We start from the raw sequence: 26,869 nt of genomic DNA, 5'->3' as shown, positions 1-26,869 counted from the left end.
AGTCAGGTTTGGGACAGGTGTGCTGCAGGTGTGACCACAGTGCATGTGCACGTCTGACGTCGCTCACATGTGCTCCACCGAATGCTCAAGGAGTTTTTGCGTTTGCTTACACATATGGAAAATTTAGAAGGAACATTGTTTGGGGGTATCCATAATACGCCGACAGGGAGAAGTTTTTGTTTACACGATGAATCGGGCGTGTCTTGACCTCCGCGGCGGAGGCTCTGCCGAATCCCTGAGGCCGACTCACCGAACCCCTAGGGTTCGATCGAACCCAGGTTAAGAACCACTGCTCCAGCGTAAATGACGAGTACGGCGATTAGTTGCAAATCGTGGCTTTATTGAGGTCTTGCACACAGCCAATCCAACAAAACACTGGCCACTCCCCACACTCAGCTACCGCTCCCTCACCTCGCTCGCCCACACACTCACCTCACATGATGTCACATATTAAAAGGGCCACACACACACACATAACACATAACTCATAACACATGCTAACCCATTTGAAGCGTCACCACCGCATTCAAGCAGCCTCTCCTCGGCGAGTCAGGCATGGTTAAAGCAATAACAAATGTTTTTATAGCAGCAGATATAAGTCCATATTGCATTAAAAACTGGATTTTGACCCACTTCTATGGTGGAATAACAATGAGCCCATATATCCTCTTACTGCCAAGTTAGCCAGGCTAGGGGTGGGAAAGAAAGGTTAATCTGAGGCTGAGTTGACTTGAAACTGTTTAATGTTGCACTTTTTATATGTAGAAGAAAAGTTTTGTCATTTTATTTAATCTGAGCAACAACTTGAGGCAGTTTAATGTTGATTAACGTGGACCCCGACTTAAACAAGTTAAAAAACTTATTGGGGTGTTACCATTTAGTGGTCAATTGTGTACTGTACTGTGTAATCTACTAATAAAAGTCTCAATCAATCAATCAAAAAGAGCACTTTATATGTAGAAAGGTTTTGTTAAGAAACCATTCTGAGCCTTATCTTATTTAGTTTTTATTTGATATACTGTATGTTGACCACATTAACCCTGGCAATCGACCCTGTGTGTATATGTACACGTATGCTATGCCATTGTTTACAAATCTGGTAAATAAATAACCAAAAAATTTATATTTTGTTGTTTTCTTACTGTACCGAAAATTAACCGTACCGTGACCTCTAAACTGAGGTATGTACCGAACCGAAATTTTTGTGTACCGTTACACCCCTAATAAATATGATTAGAACATTTGAGCATTATGTTTATGTTTAATTACAGTAAATGTTTTTATCTATAAACAATCCTGCCACTTCATTTGATGTATTAAGCTATTTTTAAGTCTTTTTTGGGGGGACATACAGTAGGCCACAATAATAGCGTACCATGGGCTTTATACCGTGATAATATCGTACACCTGGCGACTACATGATACTAGGCAAGTAATTGAATAAAAGCAATAATAAAATGATATGATGACAAGATGGCAGCGCCCTGATGGCAGCGGCTTGCAGACGCTCTTGGAAGTGTAGAGCGATTTGGCAAAAATACCCGTCAATTCTGTCTATTTCATGGCTGGCTCACAGCGTGGACACTTCGTGATCAGATACGACCGACAGACGATTCTAGATGTGGATAGATCGGGCCGTTATAGGCTGAAAGATGCGGGTACTTTCGACCTCCTCGCTAGCATGGGGATTCTTCGCTGGCTACATCCAGCGGCCTCTGAAGCAGCGGAGTTAAGTGCCAGCGGGGACCGTCAACGGAAGACACGTAAGCGGTGTGAGCGGAAGCAGAAGCGGGGATGCCGAGCGGGGCTAACAACAAAGCGAAAGGCTAATCCTCAAAGAATCGCTAGTCCGGGTGAGAAGTTTGTTAAAATAGAACTAGCCAGCGCCAGGCTGGATAATACCTGCACACATAGCAACTATTTTAGAACAATACACAACTCAAAAAATGTTTTTTCTGTGTCAGAAGTAGACATGCACTCTACTGAGGTGGCAAGTTATGATGCGTTCGGTTTATCACAACATCAAGCAAACAATCGGAAAATTCCCGTCATATCAATTCCTAGATATGGTCGAAATGATTTAAAGTGCACTACACATAATAAACACAACATTATTAATATTGCTACTACGGATAATTTCAACAAAAACTCCTCAAAACAGCCCACTACCTATAATATGGGCTTCTTAAACATAAGATCATTATCTTCCAAAACGTTATTAGTTAATGAGGTCATTAGAGACAATAATCTTGACGTCATTGGTCTCGCCGAGACCTGGCTCAAACCAGACGATTTCTTTGCGCTGGGTGAGGCGTCTCCTCCTGGCTATGCGGGAGCGCATATTGCCCGTCCCATTAAAAGGGGTGGGGGAGTCGCACTCATACACAACAAAAATTTTAATCTTACCCCGAACCTAAATAATAAATATAACTCGTTTGAGGTGCTTACTATGAGGTTTGTCACACCGCTGCCTCTCCACCTGGCTGTTATCTACCGCCCCCCAGGACCCAATTCGGACTTCATCAGTGAATTTTCAGAGTTCGTTGCTGATTTAGTGACGCACGCCGACAATATAATCATAATGGGGGACTTTAATATCCATATGAATACCCCATCGGACCCTCAGTGCATGGCGCTCCAGACTATAATTGATAGCTGTGGTCTTACACAAATAATAAATGAACCTACGCATCGCAACGGTAATACGATAGATCTAGTGCTGGTCAGGGGTGTCACCACCTCCAAAGTTACGATACTCCCGTATACTAAAGTAATGTCCGATCATTACCTTATAAAATTTGAAGTTCTGACTCATTGTCAACAAACTAATAATAATAACTACTATAGCAGCCGCAACATTAATGCTGCCACAACGATGACTCTTGCTGGCCTACTGCCTTCGGTAATGGCACCATTCCCAAATTATGTCGGCTCTATTGATAACCTCACTAACAACTTTAACGACGCCCTGCGCGACACCATTGACAGTATAGCACCGCTAAAGCTTAAAAGAGCCCCTAAAAGGCGCACCCCATGGTTTACAGAAGAAACTAGAGCCCATAAATTATCATGTAGAAAGCTGGAACGCAAATGGCGCGCTACTAAACTTGAGGTTTTCCATCAAGCATGGAGTGATAGTTTAATAACTTATAAACACATGCTTACCCTAGCTAAATCTAAATATTACTCAAATCTCATCCACCTCAACAAAAATTATCCGAAATTTTTGTTTAGTACAGTAGCATCGCTAACCCAACAAGGGACTCCTCCCAGTAGCTCCACCCACTCAGCAGATGATTTTATGAATTTCTTTAATAAGAAAATTGAACTCATTAGAAAGGAGATTAAAGACAATGCATCGCAGCTACAACTGGGTTCTATTAACACAGATACGACTGTATCTACGAAGGATACCGCCCTCCAAAATAGTTTCTCTCTCTTTGATGAAATAACATTAGAGGAATTGTTAAGATGTGTCAATGGGACAAAACAAACAACATGTTTACTTGACCCATTTCCTGGGAAACTTATTAAGGAGCTTTTTGTATTATTAGGTCCATCAGTGCTAAATATTATAAACTTATCACTTTCCTCTGGCACTGTTCCACTACCATTCAAAAAAGCGGTTATTCATCCTTTGCTCAAAAGACCTAACCTCGATCCTGACCTCATGGTAAACTACCGGCCGGTGTCCCACCTTCCGTTTATCTCGAAAATCCTCGAAAAAATTGTCGCACAGCAGCTAAATGAACACTTAGTGTCTAACAATCTCTGTGAACCTTTTCAATCCGGTTTCAGGGCAAATCACTCTACGGAGACAGCCCTCGCAAAAATGACTAATGATCTACTGCTAACGATGGATTCTGATGCGTCATCTATGTTGCTGCTTCTTGATCTTAGCGCTGCTTTCGATACCGTCGATCATAACATTTTATTAGAGCGTATCAAAACACGTATTGGTATGTCAGACTTAGCCTTGTCGTGGTTTAACTCTTATCTTACTGACAGGATGCAGTGCGTCTCCCATAACAATGTGACCTCGGACTATGTTAAGGTAACGTGCGGAGTCCCCCAAGGTTTGGTTCTTGGCCCTGCACTCTTTAGTATTTACATGTTGCCGCTAGGCGACATCATACGCAAATACGGTGTTAGCTTTCATTGTTATGCTGATGACACCCAACTCTACATGCCCCTAAAGCTGACCAACACGCCGGATTGTAGTCAGCTGGAGGCGTGTCTTAATGAAATTAAACAATGGATGTCCACTAACTTCTTGCAACTCAACACTAAGAAAACAGAAATGCTGATTATCGGTCCTGCTAAACACCGACATTTATTTGATAATACCACCTTAACATTTGACAACCAAACAATTACACAAAGCGACTCAGTAAAGAATCTGGGTATTATCTTCGACCCAACTCTCTCCTTTGAGTCACACATTAAGAGTGTTACTAAAACGGCCTTCTTTCATCTCCGTAATATCGCTAAAATTCGTTCCATTTTGTCCACTAGCGACGCTGAGATCATTATTCATGCGTTCGTTACGTCTCGTCTCGATTACTGTAACGTATTATTTTCGGGTCCCCCTATGTCTAGCATTAAAAGATTACAGTTGGTACAAAATGCGGCTGCTAGACTTTTGACAAGAACAAGAAAGTTTGATCATATTACGCCTATACTGGCTCACCTGCACTGGCTTCCTGTGCACTTAAGATGCGACTTTAAGGCTTTACTACTTACGTATAAAATACTACACGGTCTAGCTCCAGCCTATCTTGCCGATTGTATTGTACCATATGTCCCGGCAAGAAATCTGCGTTCAAAGAACTCCGGCTTATTAGTGATTCCCAGAGCCCAAAAAAAGTCTGCGGGCTGTAGAGCGTTTTCTATTCGGGCTCCAGCACTATGGAATGCCCTCCCGGTAACAGTTAGAGATGCTACCTCAGTAGAAACATTTAAGTCCCATCTCAAAACTCATTTGTATACTCTAGCCTTTGAATAGCCCCCCTTTTTTTTAGACCAGTTGATCTGCCGTTTCTTTTCTTTTCTCCTCTGCTCCCCCCTATCCCTTGTGGAAAGGGAGACACACAGATCCGGTGGCCATGGATGGGGTGCTGGCTGTCCGGGACCCGGGGTGGACCGCTCGCCTGTATATCGGTTGGGAACATCTCTGCGCTGCTGACCCGTCTCCGCTCGGGATGGTTTCCTGCTGACCCCACTGTGGACTGGACTCTTACTGTTATGCTGGATCCACTATGGACTGGACTCTCACAATATTATGTTAGACCCACTCGACATCCATTGCATTCGGTCTCCCTAGAGGGGGGGGTTACCCACATATGCGGTCCTCTCCAAGGTTTCTCATAGTCATTCACATCGACGTCCCACTGGGGTGAGTTTTTCCTTGCCCTTATGTGGGCTGTACCGAGGATGTCGTTGTGGCTTGTGCAGCCCTTTGAGACACTTGTGATTTAGGGCTATATAAATAAACATTGATTGATTGATTGAATAATTGCAGCATTTGTGTTAATCAAACTAATTTAGTCAAATTCTCATCCCTATACAGAACCGCAATGGGAAATATTTTTAAACAAACGAAAATCAACTCACAAGATTAATAAATATAAAAAGCTTACACTATATCTGCAGCCAAAACTCTGTTGTACTTGAATTGCCACGCAATCGTCTGAACCTTCAAGTCTATATCTCTTAAGGGATTCTAAGAGTTGAATAGAGTCTGCCGAAAACCAAACCGCATCCCTTGGCCTGCTGATATGAGACCATTCGAAAACTGCTTTTGCATCAGGGGAAATAATTCAACCCAGAAATACTTGTCAGTGTACATCTTAGAGAGTACAATAGCATTTAAAATAAGATACAGATTCATAGAATGTGCTGCTTGAGAAGCCCATTTTTTTATAGAGGGGAAAGTTTGTGTCTGAGAGACATGCACTAAAGAAGTTTTTGGACATGAGGGACAAAACTCAAAACAGTATGCATAAGAGCGATAAGAAATCCTGAATATGCAGAAAAAGTCAAGAAAACGTTTTTGGAGGAACTAAATAACACTATAGATGAATAGCAAAGGACAGTACAATGATGTAAGTCATTTTTAGGAGCTCCAAAAAATCTCATGAGAGGTGCTTGTACTTTAACTACCAAGAGTAATTGCTAAAGTTGAGTCTAAACCCTTGGGTTAGTTTAGTTTTTTTTTGTCTTTCTATAGTACTTATTATTTCCATGCTTGGGAGTCGTCCTAATGTGCAATATACACAGCAAATTGGTGGTTCTTCAGGTATGCGCTCTGCTTTTATTTGGAAGTAATAAAGGCGAGGTACAAAGATGCCTTCAGAGCTTCATGTCTCTGAGTAATGCTCCGGAGTGCAATTTATTGCTCACTTCTCTACAGGAAAAAGATCAAATATAGCATATATTCATTCTTGTGCCACACACTTCCAGTGCCTATCGCATAAACATTATACTGTAGATAGAACTTCACAATACAAGGGACAACACAGTTAAATTGTCAGCACTGGAAAAAAAAAGAAATACTTCCCAAAGAAGAAAAACAGCCTCAACGCTCTAAATGAGAACGTCACTGTGCAATTTCAGCACAGAAAAAGGCACCTGCTCCTATTCAGTGTGTGTGTGTGTGTATGTGTGTGTGTGTGTGTGTGTGTGTGTGTGTGTGTGCGTGTGCACATGTCCGCCTGTCCAACCACCCCCTCTCCCAGTGACGAAGTACCACTTTCCGATCCCACTCAACTGGCCACCTTCCCATCTTCCCTGCTGCGTGAGGCCTGCTTTCTGCTCCGCCAACTGATGCCGTAAAAAAGGGGTTGAAAATGTGTGTAAGTGTGTGAGTCAACAAGGGTTGGAGGGTTGGAGATTCAGAACAGATTATTTGTTTTCTTGTTTTTCATGCACTTTTTAAGTGCTGTGATTTTAACTACCAGTAAATTAAATGTGCTGTGATTAAATGCTGCAATACTGATGTATGGCTGATGTAAAGGGCCCCTCTAATGCAGACAACATTGGCACTTAAGGCATTTCATAGTTCTGGGCCTAAACATGTCTACAGGTAAAATTCCCCCCAAAATAGACACAGCAGTGATTTAAGCCTAATTTTCAAACGAGTGTACCCCGCCTACCGCCCGATTGTAGCTGAGATAGGCTCCAGCGCCCCCCGCGACCTTGAAGGGAATAAGCGGTAGAAAATGGATGGATGGAGTTTCAGCACATTTTAGAACGTCCACTTTTCGCTCCAAAATGTGGGCGGACCCGCATCAGCCTGCTGATGTCTCCTACAGAAGGCTGGAGGCAGTTTCATTTTGGATAAAACAGTATGTGATTTGGTTGGATCCTCATCCCAAATCATGTTATTTTCACACAGATTTTGAAGAAATTAGCAAACTACCCTTGAGTGGATAAATATGTAAGTGTTGTCCAAGTTTTTGCCACTTTTTGCTGCGGACTTTGCAGTTCCTTTTTAGAGCAGACACACCAGTGACGTGCTTAATGGAACTTGTTCGCCTCCGTGGTTGCAGTGGTTTCAGCGAGCTATTGCAGCTCCTGTTTGCTTAGTGCAAACACACCAGTGACTACAAGATGGAGCTTAATAGTATTCACATCGTAAACACAGAAGTGTAGGTCCGCTTCACGCTCGCACAAGCTCCACTGCGGACTTTCAAAAAATGGATTCCTTTTGCCTCAGATTGAGTCACCATGTTTGGAAGCTGATTTATTTTGAATAAAACCAAAAGAATACAACCCCATCCCTACTATTAAACGTGGAGGTGGAAATTCACTGCTTTTCTATGAAGTTTACAAGATGACATCACTGAACTGAGGGGGCCAATGAAGTGGGCCATGTACCGTAGAATTTTGGATGAGAACCTCCTAGTTTCAGCCAGAACACTGATAAGGGGTCATAGATGAGTCTTCAAGTAATGACAATGACCAACAACATATGGCCAAGGTAAGGTGGAGTGACTCAAGAAGAAACATTAAGCTCCTGGAGTGACTGAACCACTTACTTCGAATTTCCACTTGATGCTAAACAGCCGCAGACCGGCTTCACCGCTGGACATACTTGCCAACCCTCCCGGATTTTCCGGTAGACTCCCGAAAACCTCCCGGTACAAATTTTCTCCCGAAAGTCTCCCGAAATTCAGGCGGAGCTGGAGGCCACGCCCCCTCCAGCTCCATGCGGACCTGAGTGACGTGTCGACACCCTGGTTTCATGTCCGCTTTCCCACAATATAAACAGCGTGCCTGCCAAATCACTTTATAACTGTAGAATGATCGAGGGCGAGTTCTTGGTTTCTTATGTGGGTTTATTGTTAGGCAGTTTCATTAACATCTTCCCAGCGCGGTAACAACAACAGCAGTCACGTTTTCGTCTACCGTAAACAGCAATGTTGTGACACTCTTAAACAGGACAATACTGCCATCTACTGTACATGCATATGTGACAATAACATCTACCGCTTTTAGAGAGTGCAGTGCACAACTGCACTCACAACAAGGAGACGAAGCAGAAGAACGAGGAAGATACAGCCCCGACGACGAGTAAGATGAAGAAATACGCTTGTAAGTTCGAAGCCGCAGCTGCGATTGGACCTGGATAGCCTCCGGGAAGAAGTAGTGGACAACCAAGTGCTTGGCAGTGAAGATATTCCTCAGGAAGCAAAGATTGACTGGTTTTGGGCCATGAAATGTTTTGATGAAAGCACTTTTGTGTGTGCCACACAGCAATGCATCATCAGAGAGGGTGTTCAGCATGGTTAGAAAAATAGTGACAGAGAATAGAACAAGGATGGACAATTCAACCCTTAACTCAACAATGAGTAGATGAGTGTTATGTGTGTGTATATGTGGAAATAAATGAACACTGAAATTCAAGTATTTCTTTTATATATATATATATATATATATATATATATATATATATATATATATATATATATATATATATATATATATATATATATATACATATATATGTATATATATATATAATAAAATAAATATATATATATAGCTAGAATTCACTGAAAGTCAAGTATTTCATATATATATATATATATATATATATATATATATATATATATATATATATATATATATATATATATATATATGAAATACTTGAGTATTTCTTATATATATATATATATATATATATATATATATATATATATATATATATATATATATATATATATATATATATGTATGTGTGGGGAAAAAAATCACAAGACTACTTCATCTCTACAGGCCTGTTTCATGAGGGGTTCCCTCAATCATCAGGAGATTTTCCTGATGATTGAGGGAACACTGAAATTCAAGTATTTCTTTTATATATATATATATATATATATATATATATATATATATATATATATATATACATATATATGTATATATATATATAATAAAATAAATATATATATATAGCTAGAATTCACTGAAAGTCAAGTATTTCATATATATATATATATATATATATATATATATATATATATATATATATATATATATATATGAAATACTTGAGTATTTCTTATATATATATATATATATATGTATGTGTGGGGAAAAAAATCACAAGACTACTTCATCTCTACAGGCCTGTTTCATGAGGGGTTCCCTCAATCATCAGGAGATTTTCCTGATGATTGAGGGAACCCCTCATGAAACAGGCCTGTAGAGATGAAGTAGTCTTGTGATTTTTTTTCCCACACATACATATATTGCGCTCTACTACGGTATCGAGCACTATTTTTTGGATAACCTTATTAAGACATATATATATATATATATATATATATATATATATATATATATATATATATATATATATACATACAGTATATATATATATATATATATACAGTATATATATATATGAAATACTTGACTTGGTGAATTCTAGCTGTAAATATACTCCGCCCCTCTTAAACACGCCCTCGACCACGCCCCCCACCCCCCACCTCCCGAAATCGGAGGTTTAAGGTTGGCAAGTATGCCGCTGGAGGGCACCGCCCTCTGCCGTCTGGCAATCCCCACCGCCGTTATGTTGCAGCTCCGTCGTGCAGAGAATTAGCGTACACTTTTACAAGATCTCCCGAATCCGTGGGTAATCACGTGATAAGGGAAGTAGTAATAAAGCGAACCACAAAAAGTGTGTTCTGTCCTCCAGAGGAGCAGAAGCAAATAAACCTGGTCCTGCCTTGATAAACCACTTTATTTTTGCAGCAAGCAACAATACAACCGTACATTATCCCTGGTGAGCGTGTCACACAACCAGTCCTCTGCGCTCCTGGTCTCTGTATCAGCTGATATTCAACACATGCCCCCAAATCCCCATTTAGCTGCCTGGGATATGCCTGTACATTATTATTTAATTTTGGACCTGCAGAATTAGTATGTCCTCATCCATTTGTGTCAACGAGATGAAATTAAGTCTGAAAACCTTTGAGAATTTGACTTCACGTCCGTCGCCGCCCATTGGAACCTTTCAAAGTGTTAACTACAATCTGCCTTGAAGATGGAATATTTTATTTTGAAAGTAAACCAGATACTTTATTTTGTGTTTGTGCATAACTTCCTTGTCCAACACTAGCAGATTTTAGCTAAATTGGACGGATTTGTTGCAGGGTCCAGAAAAAATAGAAGCTGTGCATATATTTAGCGCTGGAATGTGGAATTGAAACGGCATATCTGTGACGTTCCACAGGCGGTAGAAACAGACACATTGACTTGAATAAAAACGGAAAGAGTCTACGTGTGTGTGCCAGTCCACAGACATTTCGCTTTCAGTGGAAATTCGGTATTCACAATCCCTTAGATATTGCAGTTATGGTGTACTCGTTATTCTGGTGGTCCTTCTAGCTTGACATCGTGGTGGTATTTAAATTAATATGACATGTGTATTATTATTAATTGTGTAGGTTCACGCGGTGTTTCGGTAATAATGCTAATGCACAAACACAGCTTTGTTGTTCACCATTTGTGTTGTTAATATCTGTTGCATGCGGTCTTCTCTTTTTTTTTAATGGTCACATGACGGCACAGCGAGGTCGTCGTTATCAAAAAGCAGTGGTTTGATTGTCCAAACGCAAAACAACAAGGCATCTTTATCAGACTTTACCACTCTGGAGCCTGGGTCAAGCCATCCAGTACGCTGTTCCAGTGTGGCTGAAACGATACAATACTTCACCATTCCCGTGTGGACAGGGCCTTAATAACATCGAAAATCTATGGAGGGAGAAAGGGAGGGAGAAGACGAGACCAAAATTCCTCCGTAAATGCAACCCTGGTTCTACAACAGATGTCTGACTTCTGTGCTTGGCAACAAGAGTTTCTCCAACCAGCATAAACATTCTGGACATCTTTGTAAGTAAGTAAAACTTACAAAATCAGCAGTTAATTATTTCCCCTGGTGTAACAGGAAAACTCAAATGTCAAATACCCTTATAGCAGTACAGTTAGGAATGTAACTCAAATGAAAAATGAGCCTATAATCCTGCACAAAAGTACAAAGTTAATGTTAGTATGAAGCAGTTCAATGTCACATTTTGTCAAAGTATCCCCCTCCTTAGTGCAACAGAATCACAAATGATTGTGATATACACATAGCATCCAATGCCAGTAGCCTCTTACACTGAATGATACTGACAGCTTCCAGATTCTATTCAGTGGCTCGCTGCTCCTTTGGTGGTATTTATAGCAGCTATTGATCGAGACAGATTTGGCTGAGGAGGAAAGGCGGCACTTGAGATTTAGCCGTTGACAACAGAATAGGATTTGTGAGTCCGTGCAAGTCGGAGATGCGCATTGCATGTCACACTCACTTGCAGGTAGAGCGAGGCAGGCGAGAGGCCATCTCCACCTCGCCCACTATCTCCGCTCCATTAAAATGTTCCGTGTGAAAGCAGAAAATCATCACATATTAAAAAGCTCCATCAGCTGCTCCTGTGTCATCTCCGAGCCGCTGAGCCATCTGTTACAACTGGCTACATTCTGGAACGTGATAATGTTTTTAGACTATAAGGACAATTGCATGTTGATGTTTTTTTTTTTTCAATTAAAGTGAGATGAAAAAAGCACAGCAAAACACAAATTGAAAGCCAATAAAGACAGATGTCGCCGACAACCATTTTTATGAAGGACAATCCATTTCTGGCACTAAATCTGTTTAGTAATAATGACGGTTTATTGTGAAATTGTACCTCTTGTTGCTTATTGTTATACAGTGGTACCTCAATTTAAGAGTGCCCCCAACTGAGTGTTTTGAGATAAGAGCTGTCTCTCGGCTAATTGTTTTGCTTTCAGTTACAAGCAAAAATTGTAGTTACAAGCATCCCCGCCATTAGTTGGTGGAGCGAATGCCACAATGAACCCCGTAAGATCCGACCAAAACATCTGGTCTTACTCGCTCGCATCAGCTTATAGCTAGAAATCGACATAACTTTGTTTTCCAAACATGGGAAGTAAGAAAATCAGTGTGAAAGACTGAAGCAATTTGAGGGTATCACTGATAGTTTGCGCCATACTGAAGCAGAATGAGTTTAATGTGAGCCAAGAATGTTAAAATAATATCTGAACAGCGGGCATTTACCCATGAAAATATGGAGAAGCTGCTGATGGTGTTTTTGACGGAGAAGCAGCTGGTAGAAGATACCATAGAAGTCTACTCTACAAGGTTAATGGTGTACATTATTATTACATTACTTCATAAAACTACTGTAATGTGTTAGTACTACATTATGTTGTATTGTTTTTACACCATATGCCTTATTTAAAAGGTTTTTTTTCTTTTTAAAATCCATGTTACATGTTATAATTGTGCTGTTTTAGGGTGGCCAAGCACCATTTAATTGATTTCAATACATTTCACTGGGAGTCGTTGATTTGAAATACAAGTGTTTTGAGTTAAGAGCTCCGTCACAGAACAAATTGAGATTCTACTGTATAATAATCAGGGCTGGCAAAATGTATCCATTAATGCGGATTAATCCATCATCACTTAAAATTTTAACACAATCAACAAATCTCCAGGGGATCATAGTGTCGGAACTTGATATTAAACAGACTTCCTTCATTGTAATGTATTTAGAGATGAGTACCTTTCACATTTGAACCGTATACCGAATTCCCGGCACCTGAGAATTGGTAGTAATACTTAACAGTACCAAGATCCAGCACTTTTGTGTGTGTTTATGTGGTAATAAATATTAATTTGTTTAATAATTATTATAATTCAGCATTTAACTGTGCTGTCAGTTACATCATGTTTCCTTACACATCTGAGTCACAATTGCAAGTATGCATTCATTTCAGTTTGTCTTGGCCTGTTGCCGTAGTCAGGTAGTAGTCTATTGGCATTAAGTTAAATTTGCCAGTCTTGTGTTTCTTGAGTCGTATAAAATGTTTGCCTACCATTTAAAAATTAGATGATGTGCTGTCCAGTTTTTATAGCTTGTTTTCTTATTACATTTCTGGGTTCCATTTGAAAGTATTTTATAGAACACATGGGCCAGAATTATGTGGCCTGCGAAAGGCTGGAAATAATGTGCCTTAATAAAGTATTTCATCTTTATTACAAACATATTTGTTCTTTCAATTTTGACAGAAAAATTGGGTGTCTTTTAAATTTGAGAATTATCTGACCATGCAAAAAAACTGTATATTAGAACAGGGGTGTCCAAAGTGCAGCCAGCAGCTCGAGTTTTGTTGGCCTGCAGCATATGTTTGGATTAGAAACAAAAGTAAAACTGTAAAGAAAAAAAAAAAGCATAAATCTGGGATGTAATGAGAAAAAAGATGACAATTTTCAAACTTTTTCCACCAAGGGTCCATCCATCCATCCATCTTCTTCCGCTTATCCGAGGTCGGGTCGCGGGGGCAGCAGCCTAAGCAGGGAAGCCCAGACTTCCCTCTCCCCAGCCACTTCGTCCAGCTCTTCCTGTGGGACCCCGAGGCGTTCCCAGGCCAGCCGGGAGACATAGTCTTCCCAACGTGTCCTGGGTCTTCCCCGCGGCCTCCTACCGGTCGGACGTGCCCTAAACACCTCCCTATGGAGGCGTTCGGGTGGCATCCTGACCAGATGCCCGAACCACCTCATCTGGCTCCTCTCGATGTGGAGGAGCAGCGGCTTTACTTTGAGCTCCCCCCGGATGACTGAGCTTCTCACCCTATCTCTAAGGGAGAGCCCCGCCACCCGGCGGAGGAAACTCATTTCGGCCGCTTGTACCCGTGATCTTGTCCCTTCGGTCATAACCCAAAGCTCATGACCATAGGTGAGGATGGGAACGTAGATCGACCGGTAAATTGAGAGCTTTGCCTTCCGGCTCAGCTCCTTCTTCACCACAACAGATCGATACAGCGTCCGCATTACTGAAGATGCCGCACCGATCCGCCTGTCGATCTCACGATCCACTCTTCCCTCACTCCTGAACAAGACTCCGAGGTACTTGAACTCCTCCACTTGGGGCAAGATCTCCTCCCCAACCCGGAGATGGCACTCCACCCTTTTCCGGGCGAGAACCATGGACTCGGACTTGGAGGTGCTGATTCTCATCCCAGTCGCTTCACACTCGGCTGCGAACCGATCCAGTGAGAGCTGAAGATCCTGGCCAGATGAAGCCATCAGGACCACATCATCTGCAAAAAGCAGAGACCTAATCCTGCAGCCACCAAACCAGATCCCCTCAACGCCTTGACTGCGCCTAGAAATTCTGTCCATAAAAGTTACGAACAGAATCGGTGACAAAGGGCAGCCTTGGCGGAGTCCAACCCTCACTGGAAACGTGTCCGACTTACTGCCGGCAATGCGGACCAAGCTCTGGCACTGAGCATACAGGGAGCGGAATGCCACAATCAGACAGTCCGATACCCCATACTCTCTGAGCACTCCCCACAGGACTTCCCGAGGGAGTATTGTACTGAAAAGTCAAAGTACGCGGGGGCCATTTTGAAATTGTTTTATTTTGTTAATACAAAACAAGATAAAAACAGACATTATATATACTTAAATACCAAAGTTTGAATCAGCTTTGTGTTATAAGTGACAAAGTGTATTATTAGTTATTAGTAGAGATGTCCGATAATGGCTTTTTTACCGATATCCGATATTCCGATATTGTCCAACTCTTAATTACCGATTCCGATATCAACCGATACCGATATATACAGTCGTGGAATGAACACATTATTATGCCTAATTTTGTTGTGATGCCCCGCTGAATGCATTAAACAATGTAACAAGGTTTCCCAAAATAAATCAACTCAAGTTATGGAAAAAAATGCCAACATGTTGTAGCGTCCCGGAAGAGTTAGTGCTGCAAGGGGTTCTGGGTATCTGTTCTGTTGTGTTTATGTTGTGTTACGGTGCGGATGTTCTCCCGAAATGTGTTTGTCATTCTTGTTTGGTGTGGGTTCACAGAGTGGCGCATATTTGTGACAGTGTTAAAGTTGTTTATATGGCCACCCTCAGTGTGACCTGTATGGCTGTTGACCAAGTATGCCTTGCATTCAATTGTGTGTGTGAAAAGCCGTAGGTATTATGTAATTGGGCCGGCACGCAAAGGCAGTGCCTTTAAGGTTTATTGGTGCTCTGTACTTCTCCCTATGTCCGTGTACCACTCCATACAGCGGCGTTTTAAAAAGTCATAAATTTTACTTTTTGAAACCGATACCGATAATTTCTGACATTACATTTTAAAGCATTTATCGGCCGATAATATCGGCAGTTCGATATTACCGGACATCTCTAGTTATTAGTATTAAAATTTCTTCTTTTTCCCATTACATTTTTAATGGGGGTTTTTTTTAACCCTGTAAGAATTAATTATAGTGCACTTTGTCAACTATAACACCAAGCTGACACTAAGTTTTGTCTTTAAATAAAAAAAGTAATGTCTGTTTTAGCACTTCTTTTTTACAAAATAAAAATATACCAAAATGGCCCCCGCATACTTTGACATTTGAGTACGTGGCCCTTGGTGAAAATGTTTACACATCCCTACCGTATATTTTGTTGGAATAAAATGCTGGCTCCCCCGACTTATAATTTCAAACAAAATATGTTATCCATCAATTTGTACGTAAAACATAGCAATAATCAAATGCATAGATATTTGTGTAATAATATCATGATGAAATTATACATCCAATATATTCACTGTAATATGCGGCCCTATGAGAGCAGCCATAACTGCGATGTGGCCCTCAATGAAAATTAGTTTGACACCCCTGATATAAAATACTTTACATGCAGTTGCAATTCCAAGTTGTTCGACGGCAGTAGTGTATTGACCACAGTGTGTTGCCTAGTGAGAAAGTAGCCTTTGTCATGAAGCTGAATGTGCCAGTCTAGTCACAGGTTGCACCCTACAAAGTGTTTAAACTATAAGTATTGCACCTATTAAACACAAGCTGTTTGATTGCAAAGTGCATCTTAGTTGTAGTTTTGATTACCAAATTTGGAGTTGATAAAATAGCCATTTAAAATCGCTAATGCTAACCGGTAGCATGAATATGGCATACCCAATGTGAATTAGCATCGAGTTAGCACATTTTGAAAAGTAGTGCTTTACTTTTTTAAGTGTTTCCTATCAGGCATGCTTGATTTGTTTGCATGAAAAATTGCAACATTACAATACGCCTGTTTGTGTGCTAAGTGCTTGAGCTAAGTCTGCAATCGGACGTGACATCAGATGCAACAAAGGTATCAAACTTTTGCAAATATTTGGTTTTGTGACTCATGACCCAGTAGTACTAACAAAATTGAGTCTGTACCTAAAAAAGTACAGAATTCGGTACCCATCTCTAATTGTATTGTATCACTGGCAAAATTGTGTGATTATATCGCAGCTGGTGCTACTATAACTAATTCAGAGCACATAATTATTCTTACAATGGGATCACAGCTTCTGCTTGGTCTCAAAGTTCTTCAAGAGAGCAACACTATCTCTCTGGCCAGTCCATCCAAAGGTCAAGTCCAACCTCATGTGGCGACAAATCAATGACCTCACATTGTACTTACAGACAAAACAACTAAGAATCAATAACGAGGCCTTCTCAGAGTTTGACCAATTTGTAAAGTACTGAAGAGATAAAAAAAAACAATGAGAAATTAGCAGCAAAAAAAACCCCAAGAACTCTGTCCTCTGGCATCAATCAATTTTGTTGATCACTCGACTTACAGTATAGGAATTAGCCATGTGATAACAAACATGTTGCGGCTTTCTCTTCAGACCACTGAAGGATGACTAATCCTCTATTTGGAGGCTCTGTCCACAACTCAAGACTTGTAGCAAGGAAGCAATCAATTGGAGAAAGCGAGGTGACGCACTTCCCTTTCAGAGTAAACTGTCGGTGGTCACTTAGTGGGATGAAAGCGTACAGTCTGTTTGACTAATGTTAGACATAATGTTAGGGGCAAGGACAGGCTTTCACACTTTCATGCGGCGATTCACTCACTAGTAACAAGCTCATCTGTTATTATTTTCAGTGACGCAGCATAAAAATTTTAAGAAAACGTAATTTCCTCCTATTTATGCAGGGTTATACAAACCCCGTTTCCATATGAGTTGGGAAATTGTGTTAGATGTAAATATAAACGGAATACAATGATTTGCAAATCCTTTTCAACCCATATTCAATTGAATGCACTACAAAGACAAGATATTTGATGTTCAAACTCATAAACTTTATTTTTTTTTTGCAAATAATAATTAACTTAGAATTTCATGGCTGCAACACGTGCCAAAGTAGTTGGGAAAGGGCATGTTCACCACTGTGTTACATGGCCTTTCCTTTTAAATATTTTATCAGTATTTATTGCCACCTTTCCCAACTTCTTTGTCACGTGTTGCTGGCATCAAACTCTAAAGTTAATGATTATTTGCAAAAAAAAAAATGTTTATCAGTTTGAACATCAAATATGTTGTCTTTGTAGCATATTCAATTGAATATGGGTAGAAAATTATTTGCAAATCATTGTATTCCGTTTATATTTACATCTAACACAATTTCCCAACTCATATGGAAACGGGGTTTGTATATATTATGCATACAGGCTCATGTATACATATAGTATACTTACCTACTTCTTTTGGAACTGTACTGTGATGTGACCGCGGGGTGGATGTGCTTATGGATATGAGGAAACTAAAAAAAAAAAAATAGGATACAATAGTATTTTCATCTAATCTTGGCATGTGCATAATAACACCGGCGTGCAACGTGCAGTGACATAAATGCTGCAAAAAGCTTTTTTTTTATCCACTCTGACTCGATTGGCCAATGTGCAGGTGTACCTAATGTTGTGACCGGGTGAATCTGTATGTTTATGAAGTTTATTTTTTGACCGTGTCTGGAAAAACAATAGCAGTAATAATTTTAAGAAACATACAATTCTTCTCAACAAAAGAGGAGAAATATAACCTTAGAGGAAAATCTCATTTAAAACATTTGTATGCACGTACAACACTTAAGACCTCTAGAATATCAGTATGTGGAATTAAATGATGGAATGGATTAAGAAAAAAAGTCAAACAAAGCACCAATATGATTCAGTTTAAGAGACTGTTCAAACTACAAGTGTTCACAAAGTACAAAGAAGAACAATTATGATGAATATCCTGAACTTTTTTTTTTTTTTAGATAATGATTTTTTATGTATTTAATATTTGTTTACTTACCTATGGTATATTATTTATTTATTCACTGTTTTGTTACAAACAGAGCACAAAGAAATGGGATAAAATTGCTATGATATGAAAAAGGGTAAGATTAAATAAACTCTGCTTCTTGCTCCTCCTTTTCGGACGTGCTTGGCTACTGACTGCCCGCTCTGGTCAACGTAACTACCACTAAGTCCATCTGTCAAGTCCACAGGTTTTTGGAGACAAAATGGGAATGAAGAAAGACATAGAAGAGATCAAAAGATCCATCAACTTAATGGGAGAGAAAATAGCGACCATCGCAAAGCAGCATCAAATGGGCCTGATGGAGGAAAAGAATGAGGAAAAGTAAAGGCAAGAAAACCGAATATCTGACTTAGAACAGTACTCGAGGTAAAATGATGTTATAATAATTGGATTGGCAACAAATCCTAAGATGTATGCCAATGCATTAAAGAGGGATGTAGAAGTGCGCAATACACAACTTGAAGACTCGGTGGAACAACAGGTACTCTTATTTTTTCACAAAAGGGACATGACAATAGACATTGACAGCATTGAAGCTTGACACCCACTGACAATAAAAAATCCAAAGGACAGACCAGCCCTAGTCTTGACATTTGTAAAATAGAAAACACATTGATGTGCTCGGGCAAGGGAGAAAACTTGAAGGTTCAAATCAATGCGCACCTCACAAAAACAAATGCAGACATTGCAAAGAAGTCAAGGTACCTTAGAAAACTGGGAAAGATACCATCTACAAATGGACTGCTAACTGCAAAGTATACATTAAGCTTAAAGGGAAACCGCACTTTTTTTTAGAATTTTGCCAATGATTTACAAACCTTTTGTAAGACAAGAACAAATATTTTTTTCTTATTCATTCTAACTCTTGAATAAACACTTGCAAAGTCAGTTAACAATTTAGCTAATGGAAGTCAAGATGTCATTGCGTCTACAGGTATTGTACCCATACAACCCACTAACAAAACATCCAAAAACCGCCAACAATACGCCATTTAAACTTTTGTGACCTTAATATTAACCAAGAATTAGAGATATTGTTATTATAAGCGCTAACGTTAAGGACCTACTTTTAGTGGCGCATTGTCACAGAGAGCTAACTTCCTAATGCTGCTATATTGACATCAAGAGCTGGTGAGCTGCTTTCTCACCTCTTGACCTTGTGAAAGTTTATTCTAGATTATACACCATGCCTCTCACCTGGAAAGTAATCTGACAGGTTGGTCAACTTTGACATCCAATTTAGACTCGGAGATGGCGAGAAAGACAGGAAAATACGCAAGTTTATGGCACTTTTTTAACCATTTGCGATAATTATGATTAATTCTTCATCTAAATGGGAACATATGAACATCCCAGTGAAAGTCAGTGAAAACAGACATTGTACAGTAAGTACACCTACTCAGTGGCCTAGTGGTTAGAGTGTCCGCCCTGAGATCGGTAGGTTGTGAGTTCAAACCCCGGCCGAGTCATACCAAAGACTATAAAAATGTGACCCATTACCTCCCTGTTTGGCACTCAGCATCAAGGGTTGGAATTGGGGGCTAAATCACCAAAAATGATTCCCGGGCGTGGCACCGCTGCTGCCCACTGCTCCCCTCACCTCCCAGGGGGTGATCAATGGGATGGGTCAAATGCAGAGGACAAATTTCATCACATCTAGTGTGTGTGCGACAATCATTGGTACTTTAACTTTAAGTGATGTTTTATTATGTTTGTCGTCAGTGATGTGGATGAAATTCTCGGGCGAAAAAAGAAGAAGAGAACGACCAAAACACAAATGGAGAAGAACTTTCCTCAAAGAGCTGGCAAGGGCTGAACAAGTCTCCCATGATCGAACGGAATGGTGAAGGCTTGCTTTTAAATGCACACAACAATAAAGTAAGTTATATTGTTGGCTGACTTTTGCAAATGAGTGCATAAAAAACGTATGTGCTTGTCTTACATAGGGATTCTGAATTCCGAGAAATAGCGCAGTTCCCCTTTGAACGTTTTTTTATTTATTTTGCATATCATTCACAATCATTATTGATTGTGAATGACAAGATGATGAATGTATTTTTTTATGGATTCTACCTCGTAAATAAACGTAAATAAAAGTCTGCTTACAATGGAGCCAAAGAGAGGTCCTCTATTCCGCCCATAAAACCCAATAAATAACCATCCAAAAAGCACCAACAATACTCCATTTCTATTTTGTGATCTGAATATTAACCAAGTATTAATGATATTGTTATTATAAGCGCTAACGCAGACAAACTATTTATAGTGTGGCGCATTGTCACAGAGAGCTAACAAGCTTGTTGCTGCTGTGTTGACATTTTCAGCTTCCTTGCCTCGGAGGTTGTGAAGGTTTATTCTGGATCATAAATAATGCCTCTCACCTGGATAGTAGAAGAATGAGGACATAATCCAACAAGTTGGTACACTTTGACAGCCAATTTAGACCAGGTATGGCGGGAAAAAACCCACAAACAGACACTTGGTTCCACCGCCCTTTTTTCTTTGTGAGGATTATGAGTCATTGTTCATCTAAATGGGAATATAACAACATCCTAACAGTCGGCATCCTAGTGACAGCAGACATTGTACAGTAAGTGACATTTTATGATGTTAGTTGTCTCTCAGGAAGTCTGCAGTGAGTGGTAATCAGTGATGTTGTTGAAGGAAAAAGTAAACGTTGTGATGCGTTTTTTAAATTAATGCACCGCTACATGCTTAAAATGAGAAAACATTTAAATATTACATGTTATTATGAATGTGCCTGTTACTACATTACATATATAATTACATTGTGTATATAAAACCTTGATGAAGGTGTTTGGATGTTTTAAGGACCACTTTATAGGCAAACTGGAGCAATTGCCATAGACTCCAAAAGCAGACTTTTGATCAAATGCATGTACTCGTTAGAATGCATTAAAAAACAACATATATGTTCTTGTATTACATAAGAATTATAAATGATAGGCAAAATAAAATAAAAAAATGCAGTTCCCCTTTAAAGGCACACCAGAACAAGCTTTAGTTCTGTCTATTTGGAATATTAAGCAGCTTGATATATTTTAAAAGTTATCATGTTACTGTTTATTGTGATTATTTTTGCTATTGTCATATGTATAAGTGTGATCATTATTACTATTGTTATTATCAAACCAAACTAAACACATGTTAGAATTTGAACAAAACATCGATCCAGATTTTACTTGTTAAATGAGATACAAAGTAGACGCTGCTACTATACGGAGCAGCAAAATAATCATATCAAATATGAAAATACATTATCAATAATTAATTTTAATAGTAGGTGTTATACAAAAATGTTGAGTAAAAAAATATTATGTAGCACAATTTAACATGGATCAAAGATAAGGGTGCAGATTTTGATTTGTATGGCTAGATATTAAACGACAAATAGAAAGAACAAAAATTGAGGAGTTGTTTCCTTTTATATTGATAAAAATCTTACTTTTAAGGAACTTGAAAGTATGACACTAACCCATTGATGATTTGTTTAACTATTTATGGAAAAAAATTAAATATGTCACTGTCATCTGTGTGTATAGAACACCAAGGTCAAATATTGAAACATTTAAAAACAAAATTTAAGATTTTGTTTTTGAAAAACAAAAGGTCAATTTTATTTGTGGGGACTTTAAACATTGACCCTTTGAATCCTAACAAATGTAAAATGCCAGACAACTTTATTGAAACAATGTATAGCATGGGTGTTTTTCCAACAGTTAAAAATCCAAGCAAGATAACAACCAACAGCTCCACTCTGATTGAGAATGCATTTACTAAGACTATAAAACCAATTTTCTAACTGGTTTATTAATGACTGACATAAGTGATCACCTGCCTGAGGTCATAAAGAAAATCAACAACAATTTGTACAAATAGGTCAAGAGAAGTCTAAAAACCTATGCATTACCTAATATTGGGCCCCCTACTATTTATTATATACATCAATGACATTTGTAAATTATAAGATACATTTAAGTTTGCTGACGACACAATTATTTTTTTGCTCTGGGGAGGATTTTCAGCAGCTCTTGGAAGTAATAACATGAGAAATGATTCAATTAAAACGTTGGTTTGATTAAAATAATAATAATAATAATAATAATAATAATAATAATAATAATAATTTAAAAAATTGTCCTTAAAAATGAACAAAACCAAATTCATGTTGTTCAGAAACCAAAAAGTACAAATAAATGTAAAATTGGAAATTGATAACATAGAAATTGAAAGAACATATGAAGGTACATTTTTGGGTGTTGTATTAGATTAAAAGCTGTGCTGGAAAGCCCACATCAAATGTATGAGTCGTAAAATAGCAACAATTATTAGAATCTGAAGAAAAACAAAACACATCTTAAACCATAAAACCGTGCACACTCTATATTGTTCACTATAATTCCTATATCTTAATTACTGTGTGAAAGTCTGCGGTAACACATACAAGGGCAGTTATGCATATTACAAAAAGAGCACTGACAATAATATACAATGTTAGCTATCAGGAACACACAAATTAACTTTTTTTTAAATCGCAAATGATTAAATGTATGAATCTGGTGAAATTCAAAACTGCATATGTAATATAAATTAAGAAATAATTGCTTCCACCAAATATCCAAAACATTTTCAAAGACAGATAGAAAATACAATTTATGGGGTATATTAAATTTAAGACAGCCATGTGTTAACCCAACTCTTAAAAGTATGTGCATATCAGTTTGTGAGATGACTATGTGGAATTAATTAAATGAGGAACTCAAACAAAGCAATAACATCATTCAGTTTACAAAGAAATACAAAAAATATTTTTGATAAAGTAGGTACAACAAAAAGGAGGAATCATAAAATATCTTAAGGGTATATCTTATTCATATCAACAACATTTGATTAAATTGGATAAAATAATGAGGGTTTTTTTTCAGTATTCATGGACGTCATTTTATATGAGATGAATCTTGTAATTTTATACTAAATATAATATATACACTATAATATAATCTATCCATCCATTTATTTTCTAGCGCTTGGGGTGCTGGAGCCTATCCCAGCTGCACTCGAGAGGAAGGCGGGATAAACCTTGGACAAGTCGCCACCTTGTCGCAGAACCAACACAGATAGACAACCATTTCCACTAACTACAATAATTAATTTTGTTATAAAAGGTCATCATGTAGTCTGTTGTTGGTAAAGAATCAGATTATTACATCTTAGTGATGGGGCAGGATATTAAAATCTTTAGATTCTTCCTGCTCCTTTTTGGACACACACAATGTTATTTTTTGTAAAGATGGAGAGTATTTTTGGTTGTTGTGGTCGAAATAAAGGATAAAGAATAGTTGGTCTGTGAGTGTATGAGTAAATAGTAGCAAATATAACACAACATTATAAATGCTAAATTCTTATTAAAGAATGGTAAACTTGTGTGTCTTACCTGGCCAGTGCCTGGACCTTAGCCGTGTGTCTCTCTTCTAGCTCAGCCAGCTTCTTCTTCAGCAGCTCGGTTTCCTGCCTCAGACAGGCTGAATGCTCCATTTCCCCATCCAGAAGACTGCGAAGAGACCTGCCAAATACATCAAGTGGACCAATCAGTGTCACGCGGGAATGCAAACACACACAGTAGCATTATGATGGCCCAGTTTATGGTACCACTAGGGAAAAAATGTTTGCATTTGGACAAACAGAAAAGCTGACCATGACATGATCAAGCTGATGACAGTAGGTAACTACCGTGTTATTATTATGTAACACTGTAGGGCTGCATGGTTCTGCAAATAATATGAATCTCAATGTTGCTGGAGCTGTTGCCTTATTTTCAGAGAAAATGTTGACATGTATGTAACAAAATGGTGTTTGTGTAAAATGGCTGCGGTCTGTGTAGCTTTTTTCTGACACTCAACTTTGTTACAATCCGACCTCAAAACTTGCAGTGAGGCAAACCCAAGTTAATACATGATCATACATCGTAACCGGAATCACAACAGGCGTGTGGATTAGTTCGAAACAGAATTGAAAGAATGCATGCAACAACTGGACTGCTAGCCGGGAGGTCCCAGAGCTGGAGGTGGCGCTAAAGCAGAAATTATAGGAGACAAAATAGGGCTGCACGTTAGTGGACAAAATAATAATCTGGATTATATTTATCAATATTGAAATCATAATTATTCACCATGTTAGGTTTAGGTTGTTTGCTAATTCCCAGCCACCAAGGTGATTGCCGTGGTTTTGGATATATGTGCCCATACACAATAGCCTCTGGCGTGGGTGTAAACCGCTTTACGGCGATTCAAGACAAGCTGCTGTTGATTTTAAAATGACTCGATTTGATATGCAGTAGAACCTGCTTTTTAAATGATAATGTTGCCGACAATCCCCGTAATTTAATGTTTTTTTCTCTCTGGCACTCATCCAGGGCGGACGCTCCCCTTTCCTCTCCCTTATCTCTCCTGCTTGCTTCTTTGTCTTGTCTTGTCTTAACTTTCTTGTTGCCTCTTTTTGCACTGCTCACCAAATCTAAACATTATAACTATTTAACTGGCCTCAACAAAATTGACAAGATTTTGGGTTTGGGGGAAACTGCTTGTCGTGACGGAGCGGTTGTTACTGGACACGCAACGGACTCTTGGGAGAAAAAGGAGTGCCGCGTGCCGCGTGCCTGGCGACCCTTTCAGTCGAGGACGTGAAGATATCCACCTATTCGGAATTGTGACAACAGGACATCTGCTGATTGGAGTAAGCGTTGCTCTGGTTTGTCGACAAATTGGAAGTTGCTGGCAGTCTTCAAAGTACCCCAAAGCTGCCACAAATGATTGGAGGATGCAGGCAGACCTGTGGACACTCTTGTGATTTGGATAACATCAGACTGTCTGCACCGCAGAATTAATTTTTGAGGACCAGTCATAGACAATTTAGAGTGAAAAGCAAATTTTATTTTCACTCGCATACAAAACATTCTAACTTGGATTGTTTCCCTGGCTTCGAGACTCTCCCGAAGGACAGTGCGGCGTAGACACAACAAACTCCCTTCTTGTCTCTCATGGACACACACCTGTTGTTGTTGACTTTTGACTGACTAGCGACTGCACGACACCAAGGCCGCGGAACAGAGACACGAGGCAGGCTTACACACACACATGCATCCACAAAAAATATACGCCACACACACATACCCCACCCCCATCCAACGCCCTTGACGCGAATCCCTTAGGGGTGATTGATGGCTAGGCAGCGCCTGAAGAGCTGCAGCCTGCCACCGTAGTCCCGACTCCCTCCCCTCTGTTGCTAGATATCTCGAGATGTATGTTGTAATATGTACAAACCCGTTTCCATATGAGTTGGGAAATTGTGTTAGATGTAAATATAAACGGAATACAATGATTTGCAAATCCTTTTCAACCCATATTCAATTGAATGCACTACAAAGACAATATATTTAAAGTTCAAACTCATAAACTTTTTTTTTTTTTGCAAATAATAATTAACTTAGAATTTCATGGCTGCAAAACGTGCCAAAGTAGTTGGGAAAGGGCATGTTCACCACTGTGTTACATCACCTTTTCTTTTAACAACACTCAATAAACGATTGGGAACTGAGGAAACTAATTGTTGAAGCTTTGAAAGTGGAATTCTTTCTCATTCTTGTTTTATGTAGAGCTTCAGTCGTTCAACAGTCCGGGGTCTCCGCTGTCGTATTTTACACTTCATAATGCGCCACACATTTTCGATGGGAGACAGGTCTGGACTGCAGGCGGGCCAGGAAAGTACCCGCACTCTTTTTTTACGAAGCCATGCTGTTGCAACACGTGCTGAATGTGGCTTGGCATTGTCTTGCTGAAATAAGCAGGGGCGTCCATGAAAAAGACGGCGCTTAGATGGCAGCATATGTTGTTCCAAAACCTGTATGTACTTTTCAGCATTAATGGTGCCTTCACAGATGTGTAAGTTACCCATGCCTTGGGCACTAATGCACCCCCATACCAGATACTGGCTTTTGAACTTTGCTTCGATAACAGTCTGAATGGTTCGCTTCCCCTTTGGTCCAGATGACACGATGTCGAATATTTCCAAAAACAATTTGAAATGTGGACTCGTCAGACCACAGAACACTTTTCCACTTTGATGAG

At 39.3% G+C, this 26,869-nt stretch overlaps 1 protein-coding gene across 2 annotated transcripts in view; it reads right to left on the bottom strand.

The window, feature by feature from the left end:
* snx29 (sorting nexin 29) overlaps nucleotides 1-26,869 on the bottom strand; it is a 376,077-nt gene that overhangs the window by 310,878 nt on the left and 38,330 nt on the right. For both annotated transcript variants that reach the window (XM_061967306.1, XM_061967307.1), the window contains exon 13: nucleotides 24,181-24,309. In XM_061967306.1, the coding sequence (XP_061823290.1) occupies nucleotides 24,181-24,309 (129 nt within the window). The remainder of the gene's footprint in view (nucleotides 1-24,180; nucleotides 24,310-26,869) is intronic.

This window comes from Nerophis lumbriciformis, linkage group LG11 (genome assembly GCF_033978685.3).
Source record: "Nerophis lumbriciformis linkage group LG11, RoL_Nlum_v2.1, whole genome shotgun sequence".
Classification (NCBI taxonomy): Eukaryota; Metazoa; Chordata; class Actinopteri; order Syngnathiformes; family Syngnathidae; genus Nerophis; species Nerophis lumbriciformis.
The sequence above is the reverse complement of the archived record's forward strand: the minus strand, read 5'-3'. Positions and strand labels throughout refer to the sequence as shown.